At 52.4% G+C, this 18121-nt stretch overlaps 1 protein-coding gene across 1 annotated transcript; it reads left to right on the top strand.

The window, feature by feature from the left end:
• Window positions 1-7719: 7719 nt before the first annotated feature.
• On the top strand, window positions 7720-15117 carry LOC134057655 (uncharacterized). Its single transcript, XM_062514626.1, has 7 exons — window positions 7720-7743; window positions 10262-10365; window positions 10412-10814; window positions 12869-12941; window positions 13277-13329; window positions 13603-13767; window positions 14245-15117. The coding sequence occupies exons 1-7, from the start codon at window positions 7720-7722 to the stop codon at window positions 14410-14412; spliced, it is 990 nt and encodes a 329-aa protein (XP_062370610.1). The 3' UTR covers window positions 14413-15117.
• Window positions 15118-18121: the final 3004 nt, after the last annotated feature.

Below are 18121 nucleotides of genomic sequence, written 5' to 3' on the forward strand. Positions count from 1 at the left end.
AACAGTTCCCTAACTCTTTACCTAGATGGAAAAGGTCAAGTGGCTTGGCCCATGCCAAGCCAATGATCCTATTCATGAGAAGGAACAAACCAGCTCCCTGTCAAATCAAACCATTTGAAATCTGACCTGTCAGATGCTCTCATGGACCAGCAATAGGGATCAGCATCCAGGCCTACGTGGATTTGTTTCTTGCAGACCATTTTCCCTCTTGGAATTACATTTCTTTTATAGCTTTTGTTCCATTTTAGTCCTTGAGAAGCAAGTTCTGGGTGAATACCATGCAGAGGTCCAGAATGGTAGTGCTGCTTTATTTTTCCCATCAGTTCCTAGCTTGGTGTGCTGACAGACTATCCCGGAATTCAGAGGTCAAGCAGGGTTGGCTTTGCATCACCTGTACCTCTAGGTCCCACTTTTTGCAAACACAACTTGTGCCAAGGTCACTGAACTCATCACCTCAGCTTTTCCCTCCAAAAGATCCCCTCCTTATTTCCCTGTAGGTGAACTCAGATCCACTCTTCACCTCCACTGGTCATCCAAGTGTCCATTCTGTTCCCCCAGTGACCCCAGCAAGGTCCCTTTGCCTTTCTCCTGCCCCTCTCCAGCCCCAGGCCGCTCCTCTGCTTGCTCTCTCCCACGGGCCTCATCCTACACGGAGCCTCTCCTCCCTTTCTCGCCGGCTGCTGCCAGGGAAGGAGGACACAGAGTCCCGAGGGCTGAGCCCTGCCTGCTAGCCCTGGAGAGTCCTGGCTGCGCTCCCCATGGGCCTCGGAGAAATTTCCCAGAGGAACCGCCTGCCGGGCTCCCTTCAACTACCTCAGCAATCCCCTCAAAAATGCCTCCTCACTCCCCTGGACATCCCCTCGCATTTTCCTACACAAAAACTTCTTGTCTCCCCTCTAAATGACACCGGGGCTTTCAGCTAAATCAATGGCATGACCCGTGCCGCCTACTGCTCATGGGTCACCCAACCACAATCAAGAGCAAATGCTGGTTGGCCTTTAAGAACCTGAAATAACTTTGAAGCAAAAGAAATAATATTTTTTCTTCTTTCACATGCTGGACTTGCCTCTGGGGATATGTGCTGAGCTCTCGCTGCAGGGGACTGTCAGGCCCGAATGGCTGGGAGTTCATCTTCTTCTCCCTTGGTCGTCAGAAATTGTCATTAATTACACCACAGAAATGCTTTCTGAAAACTTTCCCCTTTCCTGTCCTTTGCTGGTACATCTTCTCTCTCTGCCTTTGAATTTACAGCTGTTCTTAGGCGGGACCAAGGTGAAATTTTTAGCTGGATTTTTCTAAAATTTCTAATTATACTGAAATTATTTCCAATTCCCCAATGAGAAGAGCACAGACTCACAGCCATTCAGGGCTGGCAGCCACCGAGGGAAATCTGAGACAGTATTAATACAAGTGACCTTTCCTGTGAGTAGCCATCACTCCAGTCCTCCAGCCTCAGCAAGTTTCTGCCGTGAATGGACCCAACTTCTAATGCAAACCTAAATTTCCGTCAGCTTTTGTTAGAAAGATCCCGGACAGTAAATCATACTACAGAATTTAAAATTTGCACAAAGAATAACAGACCCAGGCCAAACCCAACCACCCCATCACTGCTCCACCCCACTTTTGGCAGAAACAGTCGTATTGTTTACAAATCTTCTCCTTCCCTGCTGCTTAGTTCTTCACTGCACATCCCCAGAGAGGATTTACTCCACCTTTCGTTCACCACAGCACCTCTCTCCTCAGCACAAATCCCACTTGGCACAGATAAAACGGAGCAGACCTAAGGCAATGGATCCAGCAGCAGCTGCAATTCCAAGCTCCCCGTTCCCTGGATTGCCCACCCAAGCGCTCCTGGCAACCTCACCTCAGCCCGGACTCTCTGTCCTCAGAGGGAAACACAGCCTGATGGGACACGGCTCTGGCACTCCACTTCCTCTTGCTCCTGCTGACCTGGAAAGCCACAGGTAAACCCAGTCCCCCGGACTTCGAATCCCTGGACACCAGCAGAGCTGGAGTTTCACCCAGATTCCAGATTCTCAAGGCACTTCATCCCAGCAGGGAGGAAAAGGGGAACCCTGTATCCTCTGACTGACCTCACAGCACAGGCAGGACCGGGAGCCCTCCACTGGACTTTGCACAAAGGGACACCCAGGGTGCTCCATTGCAAGAAATCCCAAAGAGAAATGCCTCCAAAACCTGACAGAGAAAGGTTTCAAGTCACTCCAGAACACAGACGGCTGTTCATGCCTTCTCAGGCCACACCAACCCTGTCCTATCCACCTGAGCTGTGCAGGTGAGTTGTGCAAAGGCTCCCCTTCCTCCCAGGCAATTGCTGTCTGAAGCCACAGATGTCCGCCCTGGGCAGCACCTGTAAACAATGTGGGAAAGGCAAAATGAGAATGTTTTCTGTCAGAAAATGAATAATAATAATGATAATAATAATCAGAACTCCTGACAAATTTAGTAACATCACTTTCATATGATAAATACTGGCCATGCCCATCCTTCCGGCCCATGTGAAAACAGGAAGGAGAACTACAGGAAAAGCAGAGTCCCTTCTTTGGATGTCTAAAGACTCTTCTGCACTTTATGCTCTTTGTGCTCTTTAAATGAATGGATTGCTGCTAAAAGAACCTCAGGCCCGTATTTTCTCAGCCACAGGCAGGACAAGGTGACTTGAAGCTGGAGAGCAGGGAGATGCAGGACCTTGGCAAGCGAGGGATAAGAGCAGGGGAAGCAGGGGAGGTGGCGGGGGAGAGCTGGACACTTGAAGGAACAGGTATTTTCTTGTTTACATTCATCAGTGCTGGGAACTTGGAAAACACGTGGTGCTGCATGCATCGAGGACACAATGCCCATGCTGTGGTTGTCTTCCCTTTACTCATAAGCCTTGGCTTCACCCCCTTTCCAGGGTGTCAGATCTTCCCCCTGGTCTCTCTGACCTGCCTCGGCTAGCTCAGGGTCAGAGAGATGGGGGATTTTTTATCTGACATGGACAAAGGTAAAAGATGAGAGGAGGCTCTCTTTCCTGGGATGATCCAAGTTTATTGTCCTGAAGGGTTCCAGGGAGGAGAGAGATAGCATGGGAAACACGGGGTATTTTCAATCCCAACTCAGGGGCGGAGGAATCCCGTATCACAGCCACTCAGGGCTGGCCAGGGGAAAGGGAGGGGTTAAGGGAAGGGGACAACCACGATACAAACCGAGAGTGAAACAGAACGAACCATCCTCAGTGCAACACAAAAACATAAATGTGCATTAAAACACCAGGGGAGCAGAGAATTCCTCCAGGCTAAAGGTGAGTCTGGTCCCACTCCAGGGATGTATCCAGTAAAGGAGGGGAGTTGTTTATGGGAACTGACCACAAAAATCAAACCCAAAAAACACTGAAAGGGACTCTGTCGAGCTGCACCACCGAGTGTTGGCAGCAGGCAGAGGCACGAGGTGCACGCATGACCGAGAAGTACCACTTCACTTGGTTTTTCTGCTTATGTGGATTTCAGTTCTGCTTCACTTCACAGCTGCTATTCTGTCAAGGTCACTTCCATTTTCACAAGCCTGTGTCACGTGTGGTCAAGGCTGGAAATCCTCCCTTAGGATTTCCATGTCTCATCTGGATTTGCCAGGAAGCACGTGCACACAGAGATGCCCGTTTCCGTGACAGGTCACTCAGAAATCATGTAAGCCAGCAACTTGCTCCTCACTGGATCACTTGGAAATACATAAAAGAGCCAGAAGAAAAATAACCAATCAACAACCCACATTTGTTGACATAGCTTAGTGCAGCTTCATCCTAATATTCTGCCCAGTGATGGAGAGAAAGAAGGAGGAAAGCTGTTCTCACACTTCTCCCAGTTCTGCACCAAGCAGTTGGAAACAGCCAGCACTGCCCTCACCTGCAGCTGTGGCAGCTTCCCTCCTTCCTTCAGCCTCGCCCTGACTTTGAGGGGCCAGAGGCACCACACCACCCAAAAGCATCAGCGCTCACACCCAGTGCCAGTACGGATGTCTTCATGGTCCATCTTTGGCCAAACAAACCTCGGGCATGGTTTTGCTTTCCTGACAGACTTGGGCAATCTCATTCCCATTTATCAAGGCAACGCACCCCCCCTCCCTCCCCCCCCCCCCCCCCCCCCCCCGCGTATGGCTCTGGAGTAAGAGCCCCTCTGGAACAAGAACTCGAGAGAAGACTGCAGGGAAGAATCCAAGAGCAAAATGAAATCCCACATATTCAATGCAGGCCGGCTTCTGGCAGGTTCCTTGTGGCTTTTGGGGCACAAGAAAAGCCTTTAGACCATAAAAACATATGTGAAAACCCCACACCGAGCACTTGGTTTTAAAGCTGTTATTGCACTTCATGTTACAGATAATAGAATTGCTTTGGGATTTGGCATTTCCTGCACCCACGCAAACACATTAAAATAATTAAGTGCTGAGTCCTGAAGCTCAGTTCTTCCAATCTTATTTTGGTGGTGTCACTTGACATACCAAAATCCAAAGCAATACTTCCAAAAATGAAAAGCAACTCCCTCCCCTCCCCATTCAGTTTTCCAGTGGAGGGATCCTTTTAAGAACAAGTTAAAGAAAAGAAGAAAAGCCCAAGACCTACTATCAGCTAGTGTACCAACCCCCTGTTTTCCATAGATTCTCATTATGCCTGATGGCTTCTCTAAGAAAATCAATTTGTACATGTAAAAACCTGTCAAGTAGGGGCAGGGGTTTCTGAGCCCCCACCTCGCAGGTGAAGGATCTGAGGAAGAGTGGCACAGAGGGATCCCAAAGTGCCCAAGAGAGGTTCAAGTTCACTGTGTTTGGGCATCATTATTTGAAACCAAAGTGCTCTGCAGCTGCCCCAAGCCTGGAGTTCACAGAAACAAAATGAGCTCCCCCTCCTGCCTCGTTTTCTGACTTCTCTCATCAAGGGACAATCACATCATGCAAAAAATAAGAGAGAAGATGCTAACACCAGTCCAGTGCCCCCCAACAGCTGGCACCAGGATTCATTCCCTCCCCTGGCTGATGGAACTTAAACCCAGCTGTTCTGGGATTTAAGGAGCAAAGCCCAGCTTTGCCACTTGCTGTTCCACTCCTTCCCGCATCTGCAGAGCACAGAGATTGCTGGGTTCCATATTACATCTCAAAGCAGCAGCCCTGGGAGTGCTGCTGGAACCCAGAACACCCCCCCCCCCCCCCCCCATTCCCAGACACCAACCGGACTGGTCAGCCTCATACTCCTCAGGGACAAAAAAACCAAAAACCAGTAAAAAAAATGGGTATTTTACACCAAACAGGACCCATTTCAGAGGACAAATATCCCACACTGCCACCCCGAGCATGCCCAAGGCTTTGTGACAGAAAAGCAAAACTTCACATGTGAAGCACCATTTCCCTTGGAACAACACCCTCCATAAAAATTGCCACATAAAAGCCCAGGTGTTTGCAACATCCTCGGTAACACATTGCACATAAAGGATCAGGTCCCTGGCTGTCCTTGTTTGAAAGACAGGTGTTTGCTAAGGAAAGCAGAAGCTTCCCTTTGGACTGAAAAATGTGATGCTTCCTTCCTTCCGATTATAATGATTTTGAAATTAAGGGAGCTCTCAGCCAAAGATATGGGGGTAGGAATAACAGTTCTTTACTAGTATACCTAACAAGACAAACAAGAACAACAGCTATGAAATTACCCACAAACAGAACAGTAACTCAGTCCCAGTCCTTTCTGAGCTGCAGTTCCCGGTGCTGGGGGCGGGCAGGTCCTGCAGAGCCGCAGGAGGGCTGGGGGTGATGGCAGCGTTGTCCCAGGGGGAGAGAGAGATGGAGAGAGCCCTCCGCTCACGGTGTCGGTCCTGGTGCTCGGCAGAGTGCTGGATGGTGGTAGTTTACAGCAAGAAGACAGCAGGGCAAGGTCCGACAGCAGTGAGGATGGTTTCCGACGCTGGGATGGCAGTGATGGGAAAGAGGCAGCGATTGTCCTTCTCCTCTGAACTCCGAGGGGAGAATGGGCCGAGGCCCCGCCTTCCGCTTCCTCTTCTGGATGTTTGAATCTCGGGGGGTTTCCCTCTTCTCTCCCCTCCCCCTTGCCACCAGGGCCTAGTCAACAGATATCTTAGCATGACAATGGGGAAAATTCCACAGAGGGAAAAAGGAAAGAACCAACCCCCAACAGGTGATCATCCTTATCTCTGTAGGAAGTATCTTCTGTTAATGGGCCATTGAGTCCTACTGTATAACTGATGAGATTACATCATCCTATTGGGAGATACTCCAGCCAGGAGGACTAGCCAAGCCTTTCCTACCTAGATAAAAAACTGAGGCTTAGAACGCCAAAGGCAACCTTTTTCCACTGGATTCCAGAGGAAGAACCAGGCTTTTTTTCCACATCATTACTGGACCCTTTGGAGGAAAACTGCACCAGCACCCTGACTGACAGGGTATCAGGTTGTATTCTGACTCTGTTAGTGGTTGTATTTTTTTTTTAATTGCATGTATTTTGTTTTTCCTTTTTCTCTTCCCTATTAAAAATTGTATTACTGACTTGAAGTCTCACTGGTTTTGCTTTTGATCCAGTACAGGTGGGTTGGACTGTGAGGGTACACAGAGACCCACTGGGACATACTGGGACATACTGGGAATGATACTGGGCAATAATGTAGCAAACTGAGGATACTGTGAGTGATACGAGGTATAGTGGGACCAACTGGGGACACAGGGAACAGTGTCTCATCCGCCACAGCCTCACAGCCCCTCATAATACAGTTCGGCACCAAAAACACCTGCAAAGTTCGGTGCCCAAAAAGCCTGGTTAGAGCCCCCCAAGCTTCCCCCAAGTGCTCCAGAACCACATGCGTTCTGCCCTGGGGACCTCAAGTCACGGCTCGGACTCAAAAGTGTCCCCCAGGTGCTTTCCCGGACCCCAAATGCTTCGTCCGAGCCACTTCCGGGACTACAGCTCCCATCATGCTCCGCAGTCCCGTTAGAGTGCTATTCCAGCCGTGACTACATCTCCCATCAGGCACCGCGACCCACAAAGAGACAATGCGGATGCGCCCTCCTGTGATGCTCCGCGGCTGTATTCAATCGTATTATGCCCGTGCCTACAATTCCCATCATCCCCCGCGCCCCAGAGAGCCCCGTTCTAGCCCCCCAGGTGCCTGCCCGGACCCCGAAGCGCTCCACATTCCCCTCCCTGACCTCCAAGTTTTCGCCCTGGACCCCCAAGAGCTCTCCCAGCCTCCGAGGTGTCTGTCAGAATCCCTCAGTGCCCTGCCCAGTGCCCACCCGGCCCATTGAAGTGTCCTACATACCCTCAAGTTCTAAATTCCCTGTGTAGACCCAAGACTGCCCCAAATGTACCCCAGAAATGTCTCCCTGGACTCCAGAGTGGCCCCTTTTACCCTGTCTGAGAAAATGATAACAAGGATTAGAGAAGGACTGAAAAAAGTCTACTTATCATACAGAAGGAGAAAGCAATAGCCAGTAGTTTTCAATTAATTAATGAAGGGAATTGTGTTACTTAGAACCAATCACCAAGAATTTTTATGATTGCTAAAACCGTATCGATTTTTTAACACATAAATGAAAAATTAGGTAATAAAAATATTATTTTTATTATTAAAAGAAAAACATCTTTGTAATTTTATTATTTTATTAATATATAATTATAATAATAAACATGCAGGGATTTTTTTTATGTTTTAGAATGTCAGTCCCAGGTGGGCAATGTCTGACATGGTGACGTTGGAGGTGAGAAGCAGGTTGTCCAAATAGGGTCAACCCTGAAAGGGATCATTCTTCTCTGTGCCCAGACCTTCTAAGGTGACATTCATCATCAAGATCACCTGGGGAATGCTTCGGTCACCTCTTCTCTGAATTGAAAAATTAAAAAAAATATTCACTTGATTAAAACCAAAAATCATGAGGTGCACTTTGAACTCTCTCTCCTTAACGCTGACACTGACACTGACACTGACACTGGGGATCCAAGAGCATTGTGACTGAGGAACCTCATGGAACCAAGAGTCCATTGCTACACTGTGCAGCCTGTGGAACCAAGGGGAGCACAGTGACATTGCGGGGCCTCATGGAACATTGGAGACTATTCTGACACTCTGGGACCCACTGGAACAAGGGACTGTTACAGCTTGGCAGGGCCTCATGGAATCAAGGGCACGGCAGTGAACACTGTGGGTCTGCACAGGATGAAGGGTTCATTCTGACACCGTGGAACCCAGGATACCATTGTAACACTATGGGGCACCATGGAAACAAAGGTGCATTGTGACAGAGCAGGACCTCATGAAACCATCGAGGCCATTTTTACACATTGAGGCCTTGTGAAACCAAAGGGCCATGGTGGCACTTCAGAGCCTTGTGGAGCAAACAGGACCCTAGTGACACTGTTGGACTCAGTGGAACCAAGGGGCCATTGTGACACTTTGGGTGTCATGGAATCAATGGTCTGTTTTGACACTGCAGGCCTTAACGAATCACAGAGACTATTGTGGCACTGCAGGTGATGTCTTGGAGTGGCTACCTAGAACACAGGCTAGACAAGGTTAAGGGAATAAAGTCGGTGCTTATTAAAGGCCTTCAACAGATACACCTTGGACAGTGAAAAGCTTCCCAGAGGCTACACCCAAGGTGGATGGTGGTCATGACTTTTTCAGACAGATATAAGTTTGGTCTGTTTGCATATAAGGGGTTAATCCTCCAATTACAGCTTCCGCTAATGAAGTCATATTCCCTCAGTTTGCTCCCCCCTCCCAATTCACTTTTGTTTATTGTATTTGGAACCTGAGGCTGTAGGGTGTCCTTGAGTTTCAGAGGAATCTTTTTGTCTGACCAAAATGTGAAGATAGTTAACTAATACTTTCTATGGAGTTTAGAGTTATGCATTGATGCATAACAGGATTTCAAAAATATAAAGGCTAAAATCTTATGCCATGACAGGCCTCACTGAACCAAGGGGCCACTGTGACACTTTGTGGCCCCATGGAACCAAGGAGTCCATTGTGACGCTACAAGGCCTCATGGAAGCAAGGAACCATTGTGACACTCTGGGGTCTTGTTGTGCTAAGGGGTGATTGTGTCACTGTGTGACACCATTGAATTAAGGAGTCCATGGTGACACTGCAGGGCCCCATGGAACTAAGGATTCATGGAACAGTGCGGACCCCATGGAACCAAAGATCCACTCTGACACAGCAGGGCCTCATGGAATTCTGGAGACCATGATGACACTTTGAGGCCACGTTGAATCAAGGGGCTCTGCAGGGCCTCGTGGAACCAAGGAGACCATTCTGCCATTGTGAGTCCCCACAGAACCAAGGGTCCATTGTGACACTGCATCACCAAGGAGACCCCTGTGACACTGCAAGGCCTCATGGGAACAAGGGACCTTGCAGTCCCTTGTATATCTGCAGAGGGATTTGTCTCCTCTACAACGCATGTGGGGGAGACACCTGGCTGAGGGCTCCACATCCTCCTGCCTTAATTTTCTTTGCATTTCTCATTGTTCTTTCAAAATACCCAAACCCAGGGTGAAGATGTTGAGCTAAGACAACGATGGCAACATGGGGGGGGATCTTTCAGGGGATGTGGGGGGTGCTGTGTTCAAGAGGGTTGAGGGTTCCTGGGAGGGATTTGGGGGTCACTCAGGGTCTTGGATATTCTAGGCTGAGCAGTTCTAATTGCTTTGGGAAACTCTGGCAGAGGTTCTGGGGCAGTTGATCAAGGATCCCCTGCCCAGGAACTGTCCACATATCCCCTGTACCAGTTTTGGGTTTCTCCTGTCCTGGATCCCCCTCTCCTCGCTGTCATTCTCCTTGCCCCCTGCTCATTCTCATGTTACCTCGCTCCTGGTCCCACCCTGCTCCCATCCCAGTCTGGATCCCACTCTTGGTCTCATTCCCTGTCCCGTATTCTCTGTCTGGTTGTCATTCTCATAATCCCGGTCCCATATTCCCTGTCCTGTTCCCGTTCTCATATTCCCAGTCCTCATGCTGGTCCCGCATTTCCATTTCCATATTTCCTGTCCCATTTCCGTATTTCCATTCCCAGCCCTATTTCTAATCCCGGTCCCATCTTTCTAATCCCTATCCCATATTCTCTCTCCAGTTGCTGTATCTGTATTCCCTGTCCTGTTCCCACATTTCCATTCCCAGTTCGTGTCCTGTATTCCCCGTCCCAGTCCTGTATTCTTGTTTCTGTTCCTGGTTCCCGTTCCCATTCCCTGTCCCCATTCCCTGTTCCCTCTCACCAGGCCCCGCCGCCATCGCTCCGGCCCCCCCGCGGCCCACACGTGACCAGGGAGAACCCCGCGCTGCTTCCGCCCACCAATCACAGCGCGCGATCGCTCCTGGATTTGCATAACCACGCTTTCGGTCCTGACCCCGCCCACCGCCGGCTGAAGCCGCGTCCGGGCGCTGTTTATTCCCAGTTCCCTCCCAGTGCTCCCAGTAAGAGCGGTCCTAGCACGGAAAGCGCTCCCAATTCCTTCCGGGTTCTCTCAGGATCGCTTCGAGTGCTCCCAGTATTGGTTCCAGCACTGTGCAGGGCACGGCCACTTTGGAACCCCCCAGGGCAGAGCACGGCTGCTTTTCAGTGTCGGCACCGACCTGGGCCGGGCTGGGAGCGGAGGAGGGGGAGGAAGGAAAGAGGAGCGGGAAGAACAAGAAGGGGAAAGTCAGGAACATGAGGAAGAGGAGCTGCAAGAGAAAGAGCAGCAGCAGAACCACTCGGCTCCCCCGCCCGCCCGCTCAGGCTGCAGTTCCCCCAACTCTGGCAGCATCGCCCTGCCCCCCCGGAACCCACAGGTGAGCGGGAAGGGGAACCTCGCCCCAAAACCAGCGGGGGCGTCTCTGGAAGGTTTTCTTTTTGAGGGGCCAGGGTACGTTTGGATCTTGAAGGACCCCGAAGCTCAGCCGGAAATGCCCCGGGAGGGATCTTGGCAGGTCCCACGTGGTGATCACCCAGTACTGGTGGGCAGAGGGCCAGTATGGGGTTTGGGGATCCCCAGGAGAGCCGTGGGGGAATGCGGGAGCCCCGGAGAGGGGAGAGCGCAGAGGGGCATTCCCAGAGCCAGGGAACCCCCGGCAGCCTGGAGGAGTGCAAGAGGTTGGTGATGAGCAGCCCCAGGCTCTCTGAGGTTGAAAGGGGTGATGACATCTCCAGCTACCCTTGGCCCGCAGGAACATCAAAACCAATGTGCTCAGCCCTTGTTTTTCCCCAAAACCAGGATTTCCCATTCCCAAATCATGGTCAGATGGAGGAGGAGGCCGTGAGGAAGATGGCCCAGAAGCCCTATGCAGGTGAGGGGGAAGTCCCTGCCCCCTTCCCCCTCTGTCCTGCTCCATCTCCCAGCCCAGCACGGCCCCCGGCTGCAGGACAACCCCGCTGCCGACACCGTCCTGCCGGGGACATGCTGGGGGGATCTCCTTCCCCCTCCCTCTGGAACAGAGGCAAATCCCATCCTCTCCTTGTCCTTCCTCCCCCAGACAAGGAGCTGAGGATGGAGACCAGGGAGGACAAATCCCCACAGCTGAACCTTATGGAAAAGGCATTTTAAACCAGCTCCATGGTGCAGGAATCCAAGGAGGAGGAAAAGCCCCAGAGATCCCTCATGAGGGGTTACAAATGCAGATCACGGTGATCCAAAGCAGAAAGACCCACTCCGGGCCAGGGAGGTGGCCAGAGATGCTGCTGGAGCTTAGAGCTGAGAGTCCATGAGCAGCTTCATGATGGGGAGAAGCCCCACAAGTGCTCAGAATGTGGGAAGAGCTTCAGCAAGTGATCCTACCTGATCCAACACTGGAGAATCCACATGAGGGAACAGCCCTATGAGTGTGGGGAGTGTGGGAAGGGCTTCAAGACAAGCTCTGACCTGACTGCCCACCAGATGAGCCACACAAAGCAGAGGCGTGCCGATTGTGAGGAATGCAGGAAGACATTTAAGACTAGCTCCAGTCTCCTCAGGCATCAGCAGATTCAGAGGAGAGGCCCTTCCACTGACCCAACAATGGGAATGGCTTCAACCAAAACTCCACTGTCGTCACCCACCAGCGCATATATACTAGGACGAGGCCCTATGAGTGTCCCAAATGTGTGAAGTCCTGTTCCAGAAGCTCTCACTTTACCCTACACCAATGAAGGCACCACTAAGGGAAGCCCTGCAAATCAAGTGCAGGAAGAGCTTCATGTGCTGCTCCAGCTCCATCCCCCGTGGCAGGATCTGTGCTGGATGTTCCTGTGGCCCCCAGTGGGCAGAGCATTGCTGGTCCATGGTGCCCGTGATCTATGTTAGAAATACACCTGGCTGGGTGGCTCTTCATCCTCCTGGCTCCCCATGGGCACCTGGACATATCCACAGATCAACATCAGAAATCCATTGTGAAGAGCACGTTTGTCGACTTCTGACCCGAGAAAAATCTCACTCTTTGCATCTTCTGGTGGTATCAAGCAACACTGAATGGCCTTGGAGGTCTTCTCCAATAGAAATCCATCATTTTAATCCTTTCTGGCTCATGGGCATCTTCCACAGCCAAATGGGAACATACTGGGGCAAACCCCACAATTTTGGAGATGGTGGGGTGGAAACCCCTTCAAAAAGGGTTCTTCCCACCCAGCCAAGCATGTGGATGCTTTGCCAGCAGGGACACATAAATTCTTTTGTTTTGGCCTTGAAACAAAAAGGTTTCTGTTCATTCCTTTGAAAGCCCTGTAACTGGGGTTAAAAATAACGACAAGGAACTAAGACATGGGTGGGGCCATGGGGGGAGATGGATGAGGATGTGAGGAACATGGATGGGGACATTGCGAAGTGCTGTCCAATGCAGGTACTGCCACCACATCCCCACTATCACCACCACAGTGCACCAGCCAGATGTCATCACCCAGCAGGGCAGGAGGTGGAACTTGTTCGGCTGTTGACAAGTGGCCCGGAGGTGAGTGACAGTCACCAGGGCGTCCTAGGGACTCCACGCTCAGAGGACCCCAATGGCCCAAGGTACAGCACAAGGGTCAGTGCCACCCACAGTGTCATGTGGCCCCATGCTACATGTCACCAGGGGTGTCCTGGTGACATTGTCCCCCTGCTATCTGTCCTGGTGGCATCATGTCCTTTCCCCTCTGTATGTCCAAATTCCCTACCATATCTTCCTCTCGCCTTCCATGTGTCCCCTGCCCCCAGTGGGGCCAAAAACCATGAGGTCCTGGGCTGTCTGAGGGGACCCATCCTGTAGTGTCCCTGTGTCCCTCAATGTGTGCCCATGTCCCTCAGGATGTCCCCATGGCTGCTTCTGGCACGGAGCATCTGCACTCACCCTGGCACAGGTAGGAAAACACTGTAACACCCCATAACATCCTTGTCCTCTGATTTTAGGTCCTTCTCCCCTCCATTTTCAGTCCTTTTCCCCTTTTTGGGGTTCAGTGCCCCCTATTTTGAGTCTTTTCTGTGCTTGTTTGGATTCTTTCCATCCTTTACCCCAATTTTATGCACCCTCGCCTTCACTTTGGCACATTTTTGGGTGCATCCCTCCCTTCCAACCCCCTCCGCACCTTTTAGGCGCCCCTCACTCCCCTACACCCCAACTCCCTTCCCCACAGACATCTCCCCAGCTGTGTCCCCAACTGTCCCCCTATGCCACATGGACTCAGTGCTCACCATCCTGGATACCCTTGAGTCCCCGGCCTGGGACTGTGGATTTCCTCTTCCAAGAGATTCAGAGCTGGACCGGCTGCCAGGGGATGCCGATGGCACCAGAGCTCAGGGTGGGTGGCCTGGTGAGGTTGGTGGGAGGGGGTTTGGGGTCATCTTGGGACTGACCAGGGGCTTGTCCACTCTGCAGTGAGAAGCAGCCCTGGCCAGGGAGTCTGGGATGGATGGGGGCAGGAGAGATTGGACACTGGTGGACACTTGATGGACACCTGAGTCATGGATCCCAGCTTGACACTTGTCTGGATAGCTCTTGGCCCTGCAGCCCCCCAGCCTAGGCAGCTCCGAGCCCAGATAACCACCAGCCTTGATACACACCTTGGGTGTGTATCACCTAACTGGCCCACCAGCCCATCCCAGTAGCCCCAACCCCAAAACCCCCCAAAACAAACCCAATTCCAGAACATCAATTCTGGATGCTCCCTGCAGAGTGAGGGGGAAACTGAGGCACGGGATGAGGTGATGGGAGGAGACTTTGAGACTCACCCTGGAGACCCCAAAACGAGCACCCACCCCCCAAATTGTCACTGCAGCATCTCAGGCCCCCCAGCTGTCACACTGGGGCGACTCCAGGAGCCACTGCAACCCCAGGCCCCTCGAGGGGTGACCTGTGGTGTCCCTCTGGTGTCACTGGCGAGTCCCCAGCAGAAGCAACATCACCTCCTCAGCAGGAGGAAGACGAGAAGGAGGTGAGGATGTGACTGAAACTCCTGCCCGTTCACATGGGGAGGTCGCCACACGAACGGGGGCCAAGCACAGGTGGAGCAGCGGAGGTACCATGGGGACTGGGGGGGGACATGGGGACAGTCCCCAAGGTCCCCTCAGGGGATGCTGTGGTGGGGGCGGGGGGGAGGGGGTGCAGGGTGGAGCAGCATCTTCAGGGGGATGTGGGGAGATGGAAATGGCTGGGAGTGACCCCAGAAATGTTTTCACCACCTCCTCCTGTAACATGTGGGCCGCCCCCTTCTTTGGGGTGCTGGTAACAAATTGGCAGATGGCGGTGACAAAAAGCGCAGGTGCCACCTCGGGGATTGCACAGAGAGAGGGTCCTGCAGCATGACCAAGACCCCCCTGACTGAGGGGCACCCCAGGGTGACAAAGGGGGGGGGGGTCAGGGGTGTCCCCAAGGTGTGAGGGGAGCAGGTTTTATGGGGAAGTGTGGTTGGGGCGCAACAGAAATGCGTCCAGTCCTGCCGGTGTCCGGAGCACGAGGGGGACATGGCACCTGTTACCCTGTCACTGTGTCCCCCTGTCTCCCATCATCCACTGTACCCCACTGTCCCTTTTGCTGGGCAGCAAGGGGTGGTGGCACTCCTGGATGGGTGTCCAGGTGGATCTGCACTCACCTGCTATGGACAGAGTTGTCAAACGTGATGTGGGGACACTGGGTTGCACTGTCATTGGCATTTCACTATCATTGTCACCATCACTGTCAGTGCCACTGCCATTGTCACTGTTATTGTCACTGTCACCGTCCTTAGCACTGTCACTGTCACCATCACCATCACTGTCATAGCACTCACTGGCTGCTCCCCAGGGTCCGCAGAGGTACTGGGGAACAGCCAGGGGACAGATGGATAGATGTGGGACAGAAGGACATGAGTGAGACACCAGGAGAGACATAAGGCACACAAAAGGGACATGAGAAGATACCAGAAGGACACTCAGGGGACACTGGGACACTTGCGGACACTCACAATATCACTGAAGGTGTAGCAGTCGGGGATTTTCTGTTTTAGTAGCGTTTGGATGTTGATGGCCTTGAGCTGGAACTCCATGATGACACTGATCAGCCTGAGGGGACAAAAAACACTACAAGAGGCCTCAAAATCACTAAAAAATAAAATAGGAAAAAATCCACCTCAAAATCCCAAAGAAACCAATGCAAAAGGGAAAACTCCGCCGCAAAAAATCCCCAAAAAAGAGAACAAATCTGCCCATAAATCCCCAAAAAACCCTGTGAGTTCCCCAAGTTCAAAAAAAAACCTGGAAAAGGAAAAATTTGACCCCAAAAATCCCCCAGAAATTAAAATTCCACCCCAAAATCCTAAAAAAAAAAAAAGGAAAATTTCCACCCCAAAATCTCAAAAAATCCAATGCTAATGGAAAATTCCACCTGAAATCCCCAAAAACCTCAGGAGTTCCCAAAATAACAAAAAAAAAAAACATTCTAGAAAAGGAAAAATTCTGCACCAAAATCCCCCAGAAAACATCAGGAAAGGGAAAACTTGGCCACAAAATCCCCAAAAATTACCCTGGGAAAGGGAAAATTTCATCCCATAATCCCACACAGGAATTCGGAAAAAGGGGTCGCAAATCCAACACTTGGATTTTAGGGATGGGAAACTTCCCTGGGTGGGACTTGTGGGATTTACCTGTGGAATTGGAGGGTGAAATTGCTGTCAGTGCAATCCAGCACCAGCAGCTGGGGGTCTCCAGGGTACACCCCCAGGCACTCTGTGGGCTTGGGACTGGGGTCAGGGAATGCTGAGAGCCCAGAAACCCTGGGACTTCCCAAATCCTGAATCACATATACTCCAGGACCATCTCAAACCTTGCACCTCAAACCCAAACCCCAAACCCCAAACCAAAACCCTACTCCTAAACCTCTTGGGACCATCCCAAATGCCTTTAGAGTATCCCAAATCTCAAATCCCAACCCTAACTCTAAAACCCAAACCCCAAGTGTCCCCACCAGTGATGACGCTGGAGGCAATGTCGAAGGTGTCATTACCAGGGTCAATGTCCCCTGTGCGGAAGAAGTGCTGTGCCTGGTGCCATCTCTGGTGACACCTGCAGTGCCAGCATAGGGGTAGTGGCCCAGGGTCTTGTTGAGGACAGCCAGGTACTGTGGGGACAGGGAAACAGTGCTGGGGATAGCACTGGGGCACCTCAGCGTCCTCAAATCACACCAGTGTCCCAAATCACCTCCATAGGCTGAGGTCCTTCATGTCCCCAGATGACCACTGTGTCCCCAACTCTTCTAACCCCTTTCGGTGTCCGTGTGCCACCTTCTTGAGGACAAAGGCATGGGGTGGGAGGTGCTGGCCTGGCACAGCCCTCGGGGTGCCCAGTCCCCCTTGTCACTCCCACACCTGTGCATGTCCCTGTGCCAGGGCTGGCATTAACGGTAGCACCGGGCCAGGCACTGGCACAGACACCAACCAAAACGGCTTGCAACCAGCAGGGCCACCCATGGGGTGGGCACGGAGCCACCCCAGCCTGGCCCCACGCCTGGCCTGTCACTGCCATGCCCACCAGCATTGCCACACCATAGACTAATGTGTCCCCTGGCACTGCCGTGCTCGTGGTGGCATCTCCACGGGCATTCCAGCACCCGCGGCGGCACTTCCATGGCCATGTGTGCCTTGGTATCACCACACCCCTGGTGGCACCTCTATGACCACCTCATCCTGACACCCCTGATCACCACCCCCTGTGGATGACAGGGACACTGTGAGCACCTGCACCCTGTTCTGTCCCTTCAGTTACCCCCTTGTAGACATCTCTGCTGCCAGTGGCACAGGTGCCACCTGATGCCACCGTGTGGGACTTGTCCCAGTTATCGCCGATGGATAGACACCTGGTGCCACTGGGCAGGGATGATGTCCCCAGGGCTTGTGGCAGAGCAGGACCCACACTGGGAAGGCCACATCCGAGGCCACCAAACTGTACCCAGCAGGCAGGAGGGACACCGGTGAGAACATGGTGGTGCCGCAGGGGGGGTGGCAGGTGACGTGTGGGGCACATGTGGGCACAGGAACTCATGCATCACGGGCTGGGGCAGGTACCATGCTCCAAAATCATGTCCCCTGTCCCTGTGTCCTGTTCCGTGTCCTGTGCCATGCTCAAGGTCATGTCCTGTGTCCTATACCACACCCTGCACCCTGTGTCATGTCCTATATGCCCCATGTCCCATGTTTCATGTCTTTAGTCCCATGTCCCATGAAACCCTTCACGCTGTGCCCCAGTCATGCCCAGGGCCCTACACCAAGCCCAATCTTGGCATCATGGCCCTGGGAACTGGGACTGGCACTGGGGCTGGAAGCCACCTGGGACAATGCCTGGCATCATGACACAGCAGCTGGAAACGTGGTGGGGACTGGGACTAGACCAATGGACACCGGGTCTGGGGCTGGGCACTGGAACTGGACACCAAACCAGGATCTATCTTAAGCCCCCATACTGGTCTGGCAGCACTGAGGTTACTGGGGATACTGGGAGCTACTGGAGGGGTACTGTGGGTGCTGACTGCTTCCCCCCCAGAACACGACGAGAGGAACCCCCGGGGGGGGGGGGGGGGGGGAGGTGGGGGGCAGGAGCCCCGAAAATGAGACACGCGAGCTCCCAGTTCAGCAAGGTCACGGTGCGACAGCCCAGTCCCTGGCTCCTCCCCTGTCCCTGTCCCCT

The sequence above is a fragment of the Cinclus cinclus genome, unplaced genomic scaffold (assembly GCF_963662255.1).
Source record: "Cinclus cinclus unplaced genomic scaffold, bCinCin1.1 SCAFFOLD_57, whole genome shotgun sequence".
In the NCBI taxonomy this organism is placed as follows: Eukaryota; Metazoa; Chordata; class Aves; order Passeriformes; family Cinclidae; genus Cinclus; species Cinclus cinclus.

Coding starts and splice junctions, on each gene's coding strand:
- LOC134057655 (XM_062514626.1), top strand. CDS start 7,720: ATGTCTGACATGGTGACGTTGGAG. Junction 10,366..10,411: donor GCGCGATCGCTCCTGGATTT/GCATAACCACGC, acceptor CGCCGGCTGAAG/CCGCGTCCGGGCGCTGTTTA. Junction 13,768..14,244: donor CGATGGCACCAGAGCTCAGG/GTGGGTGGCCTG, acceptor TTGTCACTGCAG/CATCTCAGGCCCCCCAGCTG.